Source organism: Podarcis filfolensis, assembly GCF_964270895.1.
Source record: "Podarcis filfolensis genome assembly, chromosome: 3".
Lineage (NCBI taxonomy): Eukaryota > Metazoa > Chordata > Lepidosauria > Squamata > Lacertidae > Podarcis > Podarcis filfolensis.
The window spans coordinates 33623347-33640236 of NC_139606.1; the positions used below are offsets into that span (position 1 = coordinate 33623347).

Consider the following 16890-nt stretch of genomic DNA (forward strand, 5'->3'; position numbering starts at 1 on the left):
ATACAAAACCAATCGAAGGAGACTACTAATTGTGACCTCCTAGCCTAGAGATTAAGCAGAATGGAGGGATCCTATTGTGTCCATTTTGGAATTGGTCATGCTGTGGCTGCAGAGACCTCTAGTTGCCCGTACCACTATAAGTTTGCCAATAGCAATACACCCTGATATTATGAGCTTTTGATAGATGGTATGCTAGAACTGAGGACACGGGTGGTGCTGTGGGTTAAACCACAGAGCCTAGGACTTGCCGATCAGAAGGTCGGTGGTTCGAATCCCCGCAATGGGGTGAGGTCCCGTTGCTCGGTCCCAGCTCCTGCCAAGCTAGCAGTTCGAAAGCACGTTTGTCATGCCTCTGCCATGTGCTTCATTCTCTAAAATGTGGTCTGTTCATCACTGTTACTGTTTAGCTTGGTGTTTCCTTCACTGAGTGTGAAATGGGCTTTTGAAGCTGTTGATAGCACAAATTTCTACCATACCCTAGGATTGCTCTCTTTGAGGCTACAATTTTATACCCATGTTCCCAAGAAGAAGCCTTACTAAACTAAAAGGGATTTGCTCCTGAATGAATGCATAGCAGTGCACCGTTACAAATTCTCGTTTGCTTGTTTTTTAATTAAGAGAGGTGTTTGCTCATCATGGACCAAGAAACATAGAAACTGTAATTTATGGCTTGTGTGTCATCTTCTGTGGCGTGTAAGCTGAACACAGAACAAAGAGAGAAGGCATATATCATTAGAAAAAGGAGGAGATGGAATATAAAAGGTGTTCAGGAAAGTAAGCTTATTAGTCCACTGTGTTTTGAAAGACTCTTTGTAGAGCAAATAACATAATAGAACTCTGCTTCTAGTTGAATAATAAACAACCCCTTTGTGTGCTGGCCATCCTTCCTAAAGCAGAGCAGAAGAATGTCGATCAGATAACCAGGTAAACTGTATCTCACAAAGGGTTTTATAAACAGAAATCCTTCAGAAGCATATCCATAGTTTTTACCTGCCACTGCAAATTCTGAATATTCATGCCTTAAAACTGTTAAAAAATCATCTGCTAGAAGCTTCTTAGAAAACCAGTACCACAGCTGAAAACCTGAGAATGACTGCCTTGCCTCCTGCTCATTGAATTGTTAAGCACCACTTCCTGAAATTGGCATTGGAAATGTTACATATGCATTTAATTTAATTAAATGGTGCTAGTGTTTTTAATTGGATTGCTATAGATTAAATGTTCCTCTTCACATAAGAATCAGACTGTTAGTAGAAAGTTGCTTTTCATTTCAACATCCTCAAAACTACTGAAATCTTCAACCAAATAAACTTTTTAAAAAAATCAAATTAAATATTTTCCCTATTTCCTCCCCCTCTTCTTATTACCCCACCTACCCATTGTTAGCTTTCACTTCTTTTTCTGGTGAGAGAGGCATCAAGTACGCTTGTAGAATGTTACTGTTCTAGAGTAAGAAGGAAGTCCTTTAAAATAAATCAGTTTGATGGAAGTGTCTCCGACTTCCTTAATCCAAAACATAAAAGCTTCTATTGAGAGTCCATTTCCCTTGATATATGGTTTTAGGAATGTCATTATCTTTCAGCTTCAGTTTCCCTTTTGTAAAATGGAAATAATAATAATAATAATAGCCACAAGTGGTTACAGTTCTCTAATAAATAGAAATAATATGGGCAGCCTAAATTTCAGACAGTTAAAATCCACATACCAACAAAGTGCTTTCTAAGGTGGCTTTTTTGCATAAACTTTAACTCTAGGTGTGCAAATCACTTTCACGTTTTGTGTACACATTTCAGGCTTTTCACATGAAAGGGGTTTTTGAGCAGTACTTACATGTGTGCATCATGAGCACAAACATAACCTGGGAAGACAACTTGTGCATGTTTCTCCATTGTTAGTAGACACGAAAGAATTCTTGTGAGACTTCATTCATTCTTGTATGCAAATATACGAGAACTCAAGCTTGGTGCAATCATTGCCAAAACCATGATCACAGATGAGCCAGTGCCAAGGCCCCAGTGCCTTGAGAGGACCCACAACTGCCAACTTATGACTAGTTGTAACTGAAAAATGCACCATTGCTAGTGTGAGAGAACCCATTGGGAGATTTGGGCCCTCACAGCTAGTTAGTCTTCACTCCACCTCAGAGGCAGGAGGCAGGCAGTGCAGTCACCATTCACTTTGCTCACTCTTTGTTATCAGTCTCTTTCACCACAAGTCTTGGAGACACCAGATGATGAAGCAGCAGAGGTGACTTTATTTTGCCATTGGCAAATAAATTACCATTTGAACTGAATCGATATAAACCAGCGGAATTTACAGATCACCCTGAAGTGACCAGTGGTGGCCTGACCCATTTTGCCGCCTGAAGCGAAACAGGAAGGTGCTGTCTCACCTGGCAACTGCCACCTCTGCCATTCCCTCACCCCTGAACCCAAGGCTGTGCACAGGACTTGTTTTTCAGCCGGAACTCGCAGGAACTTGGTTCTGGCACCTTTCGGGTTGGCGCCATAGCCATTGTAAGAGAAGGAGGCAGGAGTTCATGGTGAGTTCTGGTATCTCTTTTTTATATATAGAAAAATAGCACTGGTTGCACAGCTTCCAGCAGTGAAGACACCACCATCACAGGAGGAGTGATAGTAGCTTCTCCTCGCTTCTCTTATGACGCTTCTCTTATGGTAGCAAGGAGCATCTCCACCCCCATCGTTCTGCCTGGACACTGAGGTCCAGCTCCGAGGGCCTTCTGGTGGTTCCCTTCCTGTAAGAAGCAAGATTACAGGGAAGCAGGCAGAGGGCCTTATCGGTAGTGGCACCCACCCTGTGGAACACCCTCCCATCAGATGTCAAGGAAATAAACAACTACCTGACTTTTAGAAGACATCTGAAGACAGCCCTGTTTAGGGAAGTTTTTGATGTTTGATGTTTGTTGTGTTTTTAATATTCTATTGGGAGCCACCCAGAGTGCTTGGGGAAACCCAGCCAGATGGGTGGGGTATAAATAAATTGTTGTTGTGGAGGCAGAGGCAGTAGAGGACTTCTCTCGCACCACAATAGGTGCCTCCTGCCCACCCACCCTCACCAGAGAGACAAGGAGAAGCACCTGCAGGTGACCAGAACCTAGAACTTCTCCAGTGAAGGGGGCACTAGGAGGGTTGCCATACGTCCGGAAATATGGCAACCCTGGCAGAAGGCACGTATCGTGGTGCCTTAAAAAAATGAGACGAATGCCTGGATGGAACCCAATTCTTGTGAGAGCTGGCTTCTCTGTGGGAGGGGGCCGCCGCCTGAGGCAGCTGCCTCGTTGGGCCTTACAGACGGGACGGCCCTGGTGAGACCCTAAGAAGTCTCCCACTTCCTCTGAGGCCACCTTCTTGCCCTCGGCGCCCTTCCAGCACCCGCCCCTCTGAAGCCGCAGCAGCTGCTGAGCTGACAATGGAAAGGAGGCATGTACTTTGCTCGGGAAAGGGCTGGGTCTTTTGGGTTCAACCAAGCTCTTGCTCCACTTCTGCTGCTGCTGCTTTTCTTTTCTTTCCTTTTTGGCGGCGGCCGCCAGGGCTGGGTTTGCGCTTCTCGAGCATGTTGGAACTGGTTTCCACGCCCATCCCTGCCCACAACGCTCCTGAGAGCGAGCGCGAGGAGGACGGGAAATACCTGCGAGGAGGGGAGCCGTGTTGCAACTTGAAGCTCGCCACTTTTCCCCCGGTGCGCGCAGTTGCCTCCGCGCCAGTTCCCATGCTAGGCGAAGCTTCCGAGGGGACGGACGGCCAAGCGCGCGGGGACGCAGCAAAGTAAGTGGTCCCGAGTTTCTTTTCCAGCCTTCCCCTCCGCCCTCTCAGTTTGGGCGAGTTTCTCTTGAAGGTGCACGGCAGGCAACGGAGGGAGTTTCCAATTTGCCAAGACACCAGCCTAGTCCCCCCGCCCCGCTTTTTCCCGTTCTCTTTTTGAACAGAAGCCGATGCGCGCCTGGTCATCTCACATTCCTCTCCACTGACGCCCTCTTTCTGTCGACAGGGGGGAAAGGTCTGACTCCGGTTTCTAGTGCTTTTTTGTTTGCCCAAGTGTGTAGACATTCTCATGGCTCCTAGTTTAAAATGGATGGGGCTGCTCTTCCGACGTGAGGAGAAAATAAAACCGAGGACTCCAAGGAGGCTTTTCTCACTCCAGCCCATAACGGACGCGGCACAAGCCCTGGAGTTAATGGTCTTGTAAAAGGGAAGGACGTTGCTTTGTAAGGAAAGGACACCCGGCTGTATATCTTAGAGGGACTTGGCAGGACAGGAAAATAAGAGAGCTATCCAACAAAGTTTTGACTAGGGCTGTGTTCTTCAACCATAAGTTCTCAGGTGTTGGTGTACTACAACTCCCATCATCCCTGACCATTGGCTAAATTGTCTGGGGAAGATTGGAGTTATAGTCCAAGATCATCTGGGCACCCATGGTTGGAGAGACCAAGGAGTAAGGATAAGGTGAAGAGCTACCACATGATGGGAAGGGCAGAGTTGGTGTGATTTGGTTGTCTCCCTTCTCACCAGATAAAAATCATTCCTGTTTCAAGTGCCACAGTAATATTTGATGTGTTTCATGTGGAAGAGAACAGGGTTAAAAATTCCAGGTTATTTTCACCTGTGAGGCTAACATTTGTCTTTTTTTTTGTTTTTTGTTTAACTGATCTGGAAGGCAAATGCAAAACCTACATGGTTAATGGTGTACATTCAGGTTGTAAGGCTACTTGGGAGTAAGTCATTCAAACATGGTGGGCTTGCTTTCAGCATCTGAGTCTAGCTTTCAAGCAGTACTAGTAGAAAGACTGGACTGGTGGAAAGCAACCCTCGCCTGTACATCAGAAATGAGAGCCCAGTGGATGAGGCCAGTGGCCCACCTAGTCCAGCATCCTGTTCTCACAATGGCCAAACAGATGTCTTTGGAAAGCAGGCAGGCCCAACCCGAGCGCAATAACACTGCCCACCTGCGATTCTTAGGAACTGGTATTACAGTGCATTTGTTTTGCTCTTAAAATCAGATTCATCCACCAGCCGCACGACAGGAGCAGAAGCAGAATTAGTCGCAGAGTTCAACCTCTGTTAAATCAATAGTCTCACGGAGGCACTTTTATTGAGGTTTAGATAATTAAAAACCACACAATTAATCAACCCAAAAAATCTTTACTTGGTTGCTAGCATGCTAACAGCCATCTAATTTTGCAACACATCATTTGTTCATCTATAACCAGGCTTTGGCGGATTAACATTGCATGACCTCTTAAATGTGTTGGGCTATTTTTTTTTGGGGGGGGTGTTATTGCTTTGTTTTTGTTTTATTATGGATTTTGTGTTCTTGTTTTGTATTTTTATTTTGTGAACCACCCTGGATCTTCAGATGATGGCCGGTATACAGATGAAAGAAATAATAATAATAGTTTGTTTTCATATTGCGTGATAGTGGATAAATTAACTTCAATAGTAAAACCCTTAAGGTCAAATGGGTAGAGCAATAGAATGCTTAGAATTGGGGGGGGGGGGCTGGTGTCCTTAAGGTTTTTAGAAAAATAGCAGTAATGTAAAACGAAGGCTGGCTGATGAGAGGCATACTGTTCATTCAAACTTGCAGTCCACTTATTTTTTCTCAAGGTGCCTTATGTTTTGCATACCTCCTTGTAAGCCATTTCTCAAGGCGACTGTACATCTTACGTGGGCATTTATGTACATGCATACTTTTAAATCACATGTCCCAAATGTCATGGATGCTTGGAGGACACAGTCATCTGCAAGCTAAACAAGAACTGTGTTATTTTTCTCAAACACAAAAAACAACACAGCCACAAGAAACACCCAACTCTACCTCCATCCTGTTTCTTTTCCACCTGACTCTACCCCAGTACAATTAAGTCTAGTGCCTCCTAGAGAACAGAGGCAATATGACACTGTTATGGTTATACAAAAGGGCCTGATTTATTTAAATTTTAAAAAATTGTTTGGAGGACATCAGTATGTACCCAAAATACCCTCTTTTGGGTGTTACATTATACCACACTGAACAAGACACAAAAACTAGGGGAGTTTTGGGTGCTGTGCTTTTTTTGCTCCTGGGTTCTTTTAATATTTCCCATATACAATATTTGCTTGCACTTTTAACCTGTAGCTAATCGAGCCCGTAACAATGAATTTCTATTATTCATATCAAAGAACTATATGTATTAATGAGATGAAATCCCTGATTCAAAAGGTAAGTTAATATGGCTTCAGTGGGGGAAAAAATGTTTAAGACAGTGATCTTAGTGTGATCTCCATTAAATTCAAATGCCTTGAGCAACTTCTGCATGAGCAGTTTGATTCAAGAATACATTCCCATTAGACACCTAAGCTTCAAATAAAACAACGTTGCGCATTAAATTTCAGTTCTTTCTTTGAATTTGTTCCCATCTGCTATAAGTGGTCTTTGCAGCTTGATCACCAGGCAGTAGCCTGTTCTGCATGCTTACTTGGAAGTGGGTCATACTGATTTCAGTAGGCCCCACTTCCTACTGGAGCCTTACAGCACGTTCTTGTACATGTTTATAAAGAAGTCCCTCTGTATCCACTGTGTTTATTCCCAAGCAAGTCTCCTTAGAATTGAAGCCATAATATTTTAAGCTTTTAACGTATATGGATACCTGTCCCTAACAAAATCTGATTACATTTGTTCTCCCTTTTTGTATAAATGGTAGATAATGTATTAATATACATGTTTAAATATAGGGCAGTAGGTCTTTTGCATCAGAGTTTTTGATACTTTCCTTGCTTTAAACCAGTGGTTTTCAACACTGTGCCGTGGCACCCTGGGGCGCCTTGAATGATGGTCAGGGGTGCTGCGAGCAACATTGGCCTCTGCCCCTCTTTCCTTCCCTCCCTCTGATGCCCTCTCACAACTCTGTCTCCCAAAGGCTTGTATGGCTGTTTGTTGCAGCAGCCCTGGCCCCAAGCTCCCCAGGCGAATGGTGCCTCTGGGGCTGGTCAGGGGGTGCTGGTTGCCGGGAGCTGAGGTGGCCTCAGAATAAGCAGGCAAGCAGGTGAGGGAGCCCAGCCAGCCAGCCAGCCAGCCCTTGCTGTTGGGAATGGACACACAAGTGCCAGGCCCTTGTGGGGCAGTGTGAGAAGGCACCTTTCTTTGGGGTGGGGGGGGGGCAACTGAGAGACCAGGGGCAACAACAGAGGACTCCCAAGGAGAGGGGAGGGGAGAGGAGAGGAGGCTGAAGGGAGGGTGTCTGAAAAAGGGTGAGAGGTTGCCAGCTTTGCATGCAAGGGTGACATAACTGGGCTCCTGAGCCCCACAGGGGAGCTGCAGAAAGAAGGTAATTGGTCAAGGGAGCCATGGACTCAAAAAGTTAAACCTCTTCTTTAAACAGATATTACTAATCTGTTTGTTTTGTTTTAGAGATATTTTTTAATGACCTATATTATAAAGAACTGTTTCTCTTTTTTAAATAACAAATTATGAAGAAAGACAGTAGGGATGAAATAACACTTAATAGTTGTGGTACATTAGTATTGGTGTTATATAGTAATTAACTCAACAGTGCCATAGGTGTGGGTAGGTCTTAGTAGACATTTCTTTGTTATGTTATTAATGGCATTCTTGTGCAACAGTGGCGAGTGTCTGGAACAGTTATTGTTGCTTAATGAAGCATTGTTTTAGCAAGACTCATAATGTCCTAATTGGGTAGGGTATTATGTTTCAGAAGGGGATTTGAGAATGTGCTAATCTGCGTGGATCACTTACAACTGCTGCTTTTCTAGTTTGGTCTTTCGTGAAGAATAGCAGGGGATTTTCTGAGGTGTGGGTTTTGGAACAAAACAGGTGTGCTGTAAATCAGTTTTAATAGGGATGCATACATTTCTTTTCTGATCAAAACAATGGTATTGGTCTCTGACCCTGTGAAAAAGGCCAAGTTTATTTACTATGACCATTGATCCAGCTATTAAAGTACTTATTGGTTCCGTTCAGCTTCTTCCAGGGATCAGCTACAATGCCATAGGTAAAAGATGCTGCAATTTAATATTTTGATTTTCTATAGAGGATTTGTGTGTGTGTGTGTATGGGTTTAATTATTATTATTATTCCCGTAAAGCAGATGGGATACTAGCCTGAGACCTAGTAACTTGCCTAAGGCCACTGATGAGCTGTTGCTTCCAGCTGTTCCACACACTTCCCAGAACCCAAAGAGGTGGCAAATGTTTTTATTGAACTGTTTTATAATGCAGCTGTGCTCTGTAGTTTCCATTTCATTCATCATTGACACTTCTGGAGCCTGTACTGATGAGTGCCTTAGAAATGACTGGTAGATTGGGTCTAAGCATAACTTGATTTTGTTGGATTTTTGTTGTACTGTATACTGTTTTGGGCAGTGGAATCTTAAGCTAATTTAGTTAATGATCCATAAATAACCAACACTATGAGGAAACTGTTGGATTTAATTCAGTGATTTTAATAACTGTCATGTAATTAATTTTTCTTCACATCCCAGTTTTTAACCACATGCAGTATAATGTGGGTAACACATCTGCCTACCAGATAATGTGTGTGGGATTGCTGCCTTAAACGTATACAAATGCGATTCATTTACATCTATATTAATATCTGCTTGCTTTTTGTATTCTGTGCACATTGCTTATTATGGGGTGTGAGGCACAAAATACAGCCATCGGTTTGCACAGATCTGTTCATAAGCTAAAACATTTGTGTATTCAATTGCTAATAGATAAGCTGATGTTTTTGAGGATCTGTTTGATGTCAGTAATGGTCTCTATAGAGTCTATACCAAACCAAAGTGAGGTGAAATTTAAGTTTGCTAGAACTGTATTCTGTGTAAGAAACATTTACTTCTCACACTTATAGCACAACTTTCCCCCAATAAGATAAGAGTGGCATTTCCCCCTGTGAAGTAGGATAGTCTTGAATGTGTGTAACTGGCCAAGGATTACTTTAGCAAGCTTCATGGCTGAGCGGAGATTTAAATTAGTTCCACCTAGTGCACATCTGTCTAGGCCCTATGTTACACTCTCTCTAACCACTGAAAAACCACACTGGTATTAAATCTGAATTTTCAGCCTGGGTAAAGTAAAAATTCTATTTTCCTACACTTTCTCACTAGATTCTGTCTAGGGCTGGGCAATATATCAATATATCATCCAAAACTGGTTTGAAGTCCATATGGTGTTACTGGTTTCGGAGTTTTGGACCTGGCAATACATCGCGAATAATGATGTGTATTTCAGCTGGGCGATATTATCGTCCAAATCTGGTTTCAAGCCCATATCATGATAATTGGTTTCATGATGTGTGTTTGTGTGTGTGTGTGTGTGTGTGTGTGTGTGTTATGTAAAAATCACAATGTGAGAAAAAACATGAAGCCAATCAATGCCTCTACATAGCTCCATCCGTATTTCAGACATTGTGATATATATCGCAATGTTTAGCTGGTGATATGTTGTGATGTTGAAAACCAGAACATCGCCCAGTCCTAGTTCTATCATAGAGACTACTAGTAGCTCTTCTCTCCTACAAATGCACACTCTTAAGGAGAGTGGTGGGGTACCTGTGGCCTGCCAAATGTTGCCAAGCTCGCTTCCCATCATCCTTGACCCACTGGCCATGTTGGCTGAGGCTGATGAGATTTGGAGCCCAGCAGCACCTGGGGGGGGGCACAGATTATTACTCATGGTTGTAGATAGATCTGTACTAAACTGAACTGAGTGTTCTTATAGTTGATTGCGCCATTGACCAAGAACATAAGAAGAGCCTACTAGATCAGGCCAGTGGTTCATCCAATCTAGCATCCTGTTCTCGCATTGGCCAAACAAATGCCTATGAGAGGCCAGCTGGGAAGACCTGAGTCCAACAGCACTATTCCCACTTGTGATTCCCAGATTATTAATAGATAAACATGTTGGTAGGTGGGAGCAGGATTGGGGAAAAGGTAAATTCCAACTAATCTACAAGTGTCCTCACGGAATCTGTGAAGAACTGGAATAATGACCAAAAGAAACTCTCAGTTTGATGTTTTGTATTTTGTTTTTGAAAAAGGACTGTCTCACTGTGGTTAGAGATTTTGTGGCTGGTGAACAAATTGAAAGTTAATCCAGAGAAAACTGATGATGTGATACTACAGTGCCTGCTATGTTAGGCTGTGTTTATTTAAGATATCTTTGTACTGTCTTTCAAAGCCAAAGGTACTCTCAGGGTAATTTAAATAATAAAAAGTTAAAACATAAAGCAATTAACCATGCCACATAACGCCGTAGTGAAAGCACCAGTTTTATTCAGTTAGAAGCAACTTGGAACAGCCAGGTAAACAAGGTCCATTGAAAGATAATCACGGAAGGAGCCACACAATAGAATTCCACAAGGATGGGGCCATTACTGAAAAGGCCCAATCTCTTGTACTTCACCCCTCAAACCTACTGGGTTGTAATGGTGAGCTGGTGAGCAGGGCATCTGTGGCCAGTTTTATGGCCCAGAAAGGCTAGTTTTTAACCAATTAACTGAATAATAATTATTTTTTACATTTCTAGTTATGTATTACAAATCATTTGATGATCCTGATAGAATGAAACAGTTTGTCTTATATGTAAGAACTCCTGATGTAACAATTAAAAAGTTGTTGCACATGCCTTTAAAGAAAGGCACTATTTAATACCGGCATCCCCAAACTTGGCCCTCCAGATGTTTTGCGACTACAACTCCCATCATCCCTGACCACTGGTCCTGTTAGCTAGGGATGATGGGAGTTGTAGTCCCAAAAAACATCTGAAGGGCCAAGTTTGGGGGTGCCTGATTTAATATATCAACAGTGAAATTAAGTACCCAATACTAAACACATTTTAAGATGACATTAGTGTAAAATATGTGCTGACATTGGCTTTGAGGAAGAAATATCTTCATTTGCTTTTGGGTTTTATTGCTAGAAGAGACTTTAGAAGAGTTTCATGTTAAGTAGAAAATATTTCCCAGCTTTGTAAAAAAACAAAACAAAAACAAGACGGAAGAGAGAGAAAATAATTAAACTCCATCAAATTTGGCTTGGGGAGAAGAGAGATGGCTCTTCTTGTGTGGCCTTTACAGAAACCAGCACTTCTGTAATTGAAAGTGCTGAAGTCTTAGCTTGTTGCTAGTCTCTCCAGTTAATTGGGATGCAGATCTTAAATCTACAGCTAAAGCTTTTCCCTGGGTGAGTTATCTTCATAAACTGCCATTTTGAACCTAGCCCACCCAAGATGTCAAACAATATAAAGGCTAAAAGCAAATAATAATAATAATAATAAATTTCAAAAGCTGAATGAACAAACAGTTGATTAAAATAAAACTCAACCTGTATAATTATAGTAATAAGTAAAAAAAAAAAAAGCAATTGTCATATACAATACAATGTGCTCAGATCATTCTAACCAGTCAATGCATATTAATAAAAAATACCTTTACCCCATGTCTTCTACAAGAGGGTCTTTAGTATTTAAGCACTCAGCTTGCCATGCATGTAGCAATTTGGTTTCTTCAACCTGCAGAACTTGCACTTCTGCAAGTACCCCACATAAGGTCTATTTCTGAGGAATCTATTGCTATGTTCTGGAACTCCCTACTAATTTAAATCAGCCAGAAATCCTGGCTATATTGTTTTAGGTGCCTGTTGAACACTCTTTTTTATTTATTTTTGTTCCGCCAAGTCTACCCAGACACATATATTATTGGATATTTGCTTTTTATTGGTTTGTGGAATTTCTTTACAGTTTTATTTGTGCCCTTCTTGGAGTGACCCTTTGATCAAGTGGTACAGAGATTCTCTACATGAGTAGGGTTTGGCTAGGCTTTGACTGCAGGCTGCATGTATCACAGAAGGGAGGAAAGTGATGGCCGTTAAGAAAATGCTTTCAGGGCAAGAGGGTTCATAAGAGAATGATTCCTAAGGGAATTCTGCTGGGGCCTTTCAATATGGGAATACGAAGATTATAGTTTGAGTTATATATATGCAAAAGAGTTCCTAGTATTCGAATCAGTCAAAGCTTGCTCTTGGGTCCCATGGGTGTTTCCCAGAGGAAATGTTCTAAGCCAGTGGTTGCTGCAGTGACTATTGGACTTGAGCTGTCCTTCTTGGCTACTTGTATGTTGGTAGAAGGAAGTGTTATCTTGAGAGTGTCCTGCATGTACAGTGGTACCTTGGGTTACAGACGCTTCAGGTTACAGACTCCGCTAACCCAGAAATAGTACCTCGGGTTAAGAACTTTGCTTCAGGATGAGAACAGAAACCGTGTGGCGGCGGCATGGCAGCAGTGGGAGGCCCCATTAGCTAAAGTGGTGCTTCAGGTTAAGAACAGTTCCAGGTTAAGAACGGACCTCCAGAACGAATTAAGTTCTTAACCCGAGGTACCACTGTATCTTGGTATTCCACTGAAAGATGGCAGCTCTGTTAAATTACCAAAGCTAATTGGTCTTCCACAAGCACTGGATCTCATTCTCAATGGGTGCACAAGACTAGCCAATCAGATAATGCCCAATGGCCAAGGTATGCATTTACTAATGTGCCAGATCATTAGCAGAAGGATTTAAAAGCTCAGCCAAATGGACCTCACAGGACTGTTGTGAGGATAAAATGGGGAGAGGCTGAACCATGTACACTACCTTGAGCGAAAGGTATATACAAGATTTATACAGGAAATAAATCAAAAGAGAGCAGTGTGATCAGTGATTTGTATATGTTTAGTAACAAATGTAGCACAGTGTTATTTTCTATGCATTTCTCTTTCTCAGCAATTAATATATCAAGTGTATTGTCATCATAAGGGGTGGGTGTGGGTGTGGGTATGTGTGGAGTGATAGAGAGAGAGTGAGAGAGAGAGAGAAAGTTGTAGCCAACAAAGTTGTCTTGTTGGCACTTGTTCAACAGAACTTCCTCTCCCTGCTGCAAAGGCAAATCACACGAATATAGACAATTTCTTAAACTCTATAAAAGATTAGCAACGAATGTAGGTTTTACATTTAACCCTAACTAGTATCTCTTCCTGTGGCAATACTGAGCGGCTTTTGCTTGTAATGCAAGACTTAATGAACAAGTTTTGATATCGCTACAGATATATGTTGCTGCTTTCGAGAGCAATCAGGGTGGATACCTATAACCACCTTGCTGATTCAGTGTCTGATACAAGGTGTGGGAGAAAAGCAGTTCTTAAGCGTTTCTCTGCTAATTAGTCATGGACGAGATGTAGGTTTGTTGTGGAGGCAAGCAGAAAATGGATTAGATCAGCATGGGAAAAGAAAGAGGAATGTAGTAAACTCAAGGGCACGTTCTAGGGAGCAGTGGATGAGTTGTATCTCTTTTCTATAAACTGTGTACAGGAGGTATGAGAGGTGGAAAGTGTTTGAAAAGGAGAAGGCAAGGATGGGTTTTTACAATGCTATTCTGTGCAAATGTATGTAGAAGTTCTGTTGAGTTCAGTGAATTGCTCTCAGATAAATGTGTGTAGAGCTGCAACCATTGAAGGTTTACCTTCTCACTGTTCATGACATTCAACAACAGTAATATGTGTTGTTGTTGTTTAAAAAAACAGCCAATTATGTATATATCACATAGAAGTATACATTCAGGTGCTCTTAAATCCAGCCCATAAGGCAAGATGAGTCAGTCACCTCAAGCTGCAGATGTGGTGACTGAGGAGTATATCACTTGTAGCTCTCTGGTCTTCTTTTATTGGTGGTGTCAAACGGCAAAATGTCCTGGCTGGCCCTGTCTATATCTAATGTTTAGGGACCAGCAATAACCCTGAGGGGCTTCACAGGGAATATCATGGATTAATGACAAGCACCTCCCTGTCTTCATTTTCTGGAATCTCTGCACCAAATGCTTCTCAATATACCTGTGAAGTCTCATGACACTGTCATGAACATTTCAGCCACATTAAATGCCACAACTGGGTCAAAAGGGTACAGTTATACTTCCTTATCAGTCTCTAGGTTAAGATTGACAGCCACCGCCATCTCAGACCACACCACTCCCCAAACCAGGCTGGCAGAGGTCTGGAAAGTTTGATGAGACCTGGGTGTGTCAGTAGCTGGAAGGCAATTGCTCATTCTGCAGACTCGCAGGTGGTGATATAGTTCTCCTTGTTCCCAGCCATCCTACCCGTTCCCTTGTAATAAAGTATCTCTTTCTCTATTAACCATTTCTAAAATGCCTTGTCTATTTTGTGTCCTGCCTTTTAGAAGGACACTGGGTTGTTTTTTTTAAAAAAAAGCATTGCCCATCAGAGGGGCATCAAGTGCCACCTCAGTTCCAGACATTAACTGGATGCTATATACTACAACTTCAGCCTTCGCCAACTGTTTGAATGCCTTCAAGCTAGTCTTCTAAGAAGCAGGTGCTTGGGGTGATGGGAGATGAAGCTGGACAGGACAGCAATGGAACCAACTTAGATCTGTGAAGTGGCCTTGGTGAACATTATAATCAAATGATGATAAACTCGTAATAAGACCACAATGATGGTTGCAATGTGCATGTGTTAAAAGAGCCATCAGTGAGAGACTAAAATGGTCAGTCTGTCCATGATATGCTCTCAGTCACTGTGCAAAGAAGAAAATATTTAAAATGACATTTGTAAAAAAAACAAAAACCCAGAAGCATTTTTGTTAGGGATTGTAGGACAAGACCTGCCAAGCAAAACAAAGAACTTATTTATGTATGCTACAACAGCGGCAAGAGTCTTAATAGTAGAAGGGTGGAAGAATGAGGAAACCCCGACAAAAGAACAGTGGCAAGAGAATTTGATGAACTATGCAGAACTGGCTAAATTGACATATAAACAGTGAGACAAGGACAACTGTGACTTTAAGGAAGAATGGGAACTTTTCACAAATTATTTAAAAAGACAACAAAATGAATTGGACTCCTTAGCAGTTTTTGAATAAACATACACAAATTTATTGGTTGATAACATGGTAGATAGATACTGTAAGGATCTGTATAATTTTATAACATGCAGAGAATAATATGTGCTGAAAAATCAGAGAGAGGAGCTGAGGGAAGTCTCAGGGGGAGGGTTTGATGGGCGGGGAAGGGGGGAAATAATGAATATGATATGTTTTGATATTTTGGTATGTTGAAATTGCTAATAAAAACATTTAAAAAGAAAAAGAAATGTGATGATAAAACAAGGGAGGTATTTTCTCTCGCTTGGCTTCATATTATATCTGCACAGTGCTTAAAATAATGTAAATATTGTTGCACACACTATTGACTGTTGTTTGTTTCTGTTTTGTTCTCAGATACATCCCATAGTGCATGAATGGGCATTTAAGAAGCCTTGCTCCTAAATTACTGTGAAAATGGAAACCTCATCTCTGCTGTCATCCTTACATGATGATTGTAGATCAGACAACTACCTTGAACCGCACTACAAGGAATGTTACAGGCTTGCCATTGATGTGTTAATTGAAAGTGGTTCAGAGGCTTACCAAGAATTTCTTTCCAAGGAGAGATGTGCAGAGTTTCTAGCGGATGATGAAATCAATTATATACTGAACACAGTTCAGAAAATCCCTCAAAACACAGTTTGTGCTACTGACAATGCTGCTGATGATACCTCTTCCTCAGGAACTTATTGGCCGATGGAATCAGATGTGGAAGCTCCTAATCTTGATTTGGGTTGGCCTTATGTAATGCCTGGAATTAATGGTGGTACAAATATTGAGTTGCTCTTCCATCCCCCTCGAATACAACCTTTTACAATAAAGGAAACTATTAGGAAGATGGTCAAAGAAGCAAGAAAGGTAAACTTTTATAGTTTCTTTTTTAAGCATCTAATTTATAATAGATAAGTGACATTTTTATTTCATTATTTCATTATTCATATCAATGTGAAACTGAAGTTCATTACAATGCAAAGAGACACTTTTATCTGTCAGATTACTTAAAGTGCTTCCACCCAGATGTTGAGCTACTTGTGAAAAAATCATAAGAATGTAGCCATTGTGGCAGCATGGTCAATGAGACTCTCTTTCTTTTGCAATTGCAGCCAGGCTTTTAAATTTAATTCTGATTTAATAGTTGAAACTCATTTTTATTGTTATTGTACTGGACCTCCTGTACATTGCTTTGAGATGACAATGATTAAGCAGCATACAAATAGTTGAAATCAATAAAATAAATTAGGAATGTAGTAGTAAATATATAGCAAACCAAGAAACAGAGAAGCAAGCAGAAAAATAAACTCTGGGGCAAGACATCACCAACTCTGGTGTTAAAACTTTCAAAACAATTTCCTTTTTGAAAAAGCAGCTGCTGATATAGATTGGTGTATGTGTGATCTAAATGTTTAAGCCCACAAGTTTTCCCCTCCATAGGTAAGCTGTGACTAACTGCAGCTGAATGTGGTTGCAGACTATCTAGATAACATAGCAGAGGAATGGTCAGACTGTTCCATGTACTGTTCCCCCAGTCTAAAGTGAGGGGCCCATGGGTGCCTTTACAAAGAGAAAATTAGTTGCGGAGCTCCAAAAATGGATCTCCAGTATAGCTTGGCATTTGGCCCTAGTTTCTTTATTTTCTCAAACTATTAAACACATTTTTAATGCTGGTGGATTTCAGTGAAGGAAGTTTACCACTTCTGTAGCAAAATCAATGGGATTTAATTGTGATTTCCTTTGCATGGGTTGCAGAAGTTTGGAACATGAGAACAACCAGTTGTACGAAGCAGGAAAGCAATACGGCTCATGCATATTTGTAATCACTCTACATTTTTGTTCCTTGATTGTGGTATGTTTAAATTCTGTGTGAACTAATTTTGGAAGAGACGAATGTTTGTGTATTTAGATCATCAATCATCATCATCATTTTTATTTGTATGCGATCGGCCTCCCCTCTGCAGTAGTATT

General features: G+C 41.5%; 1 protein-coding gene across 1 annotated transcript in view; it reads left to right on the plus strand.

The window, feature by feature from the left end:
- The first annotated feature begins 3550 nt into the window (after positions 1 to 3550).
- FAM83B (family with sequence similarity 83 member B) overlaps positions 3551 to 16890 on the plus strand; it is a 46766-nt gene continuing 33426 nt past the window's right edge. Inside the window, exons 1-2 of the mRNA XM_083607170.1 lie at positions 3551 to 3785; positions 15283 to 15786. Coding sequence (XP_083463296.1) covers positions 15343 to 15786 — 444 coding nt within the window. The 5' untranslated portion in view covers positions 3551 to 3785; positions 15283 to 15342. The remainder of the gene's footprint in view (positions 3786 to 15282; positions 15787 to 16890) is intronic.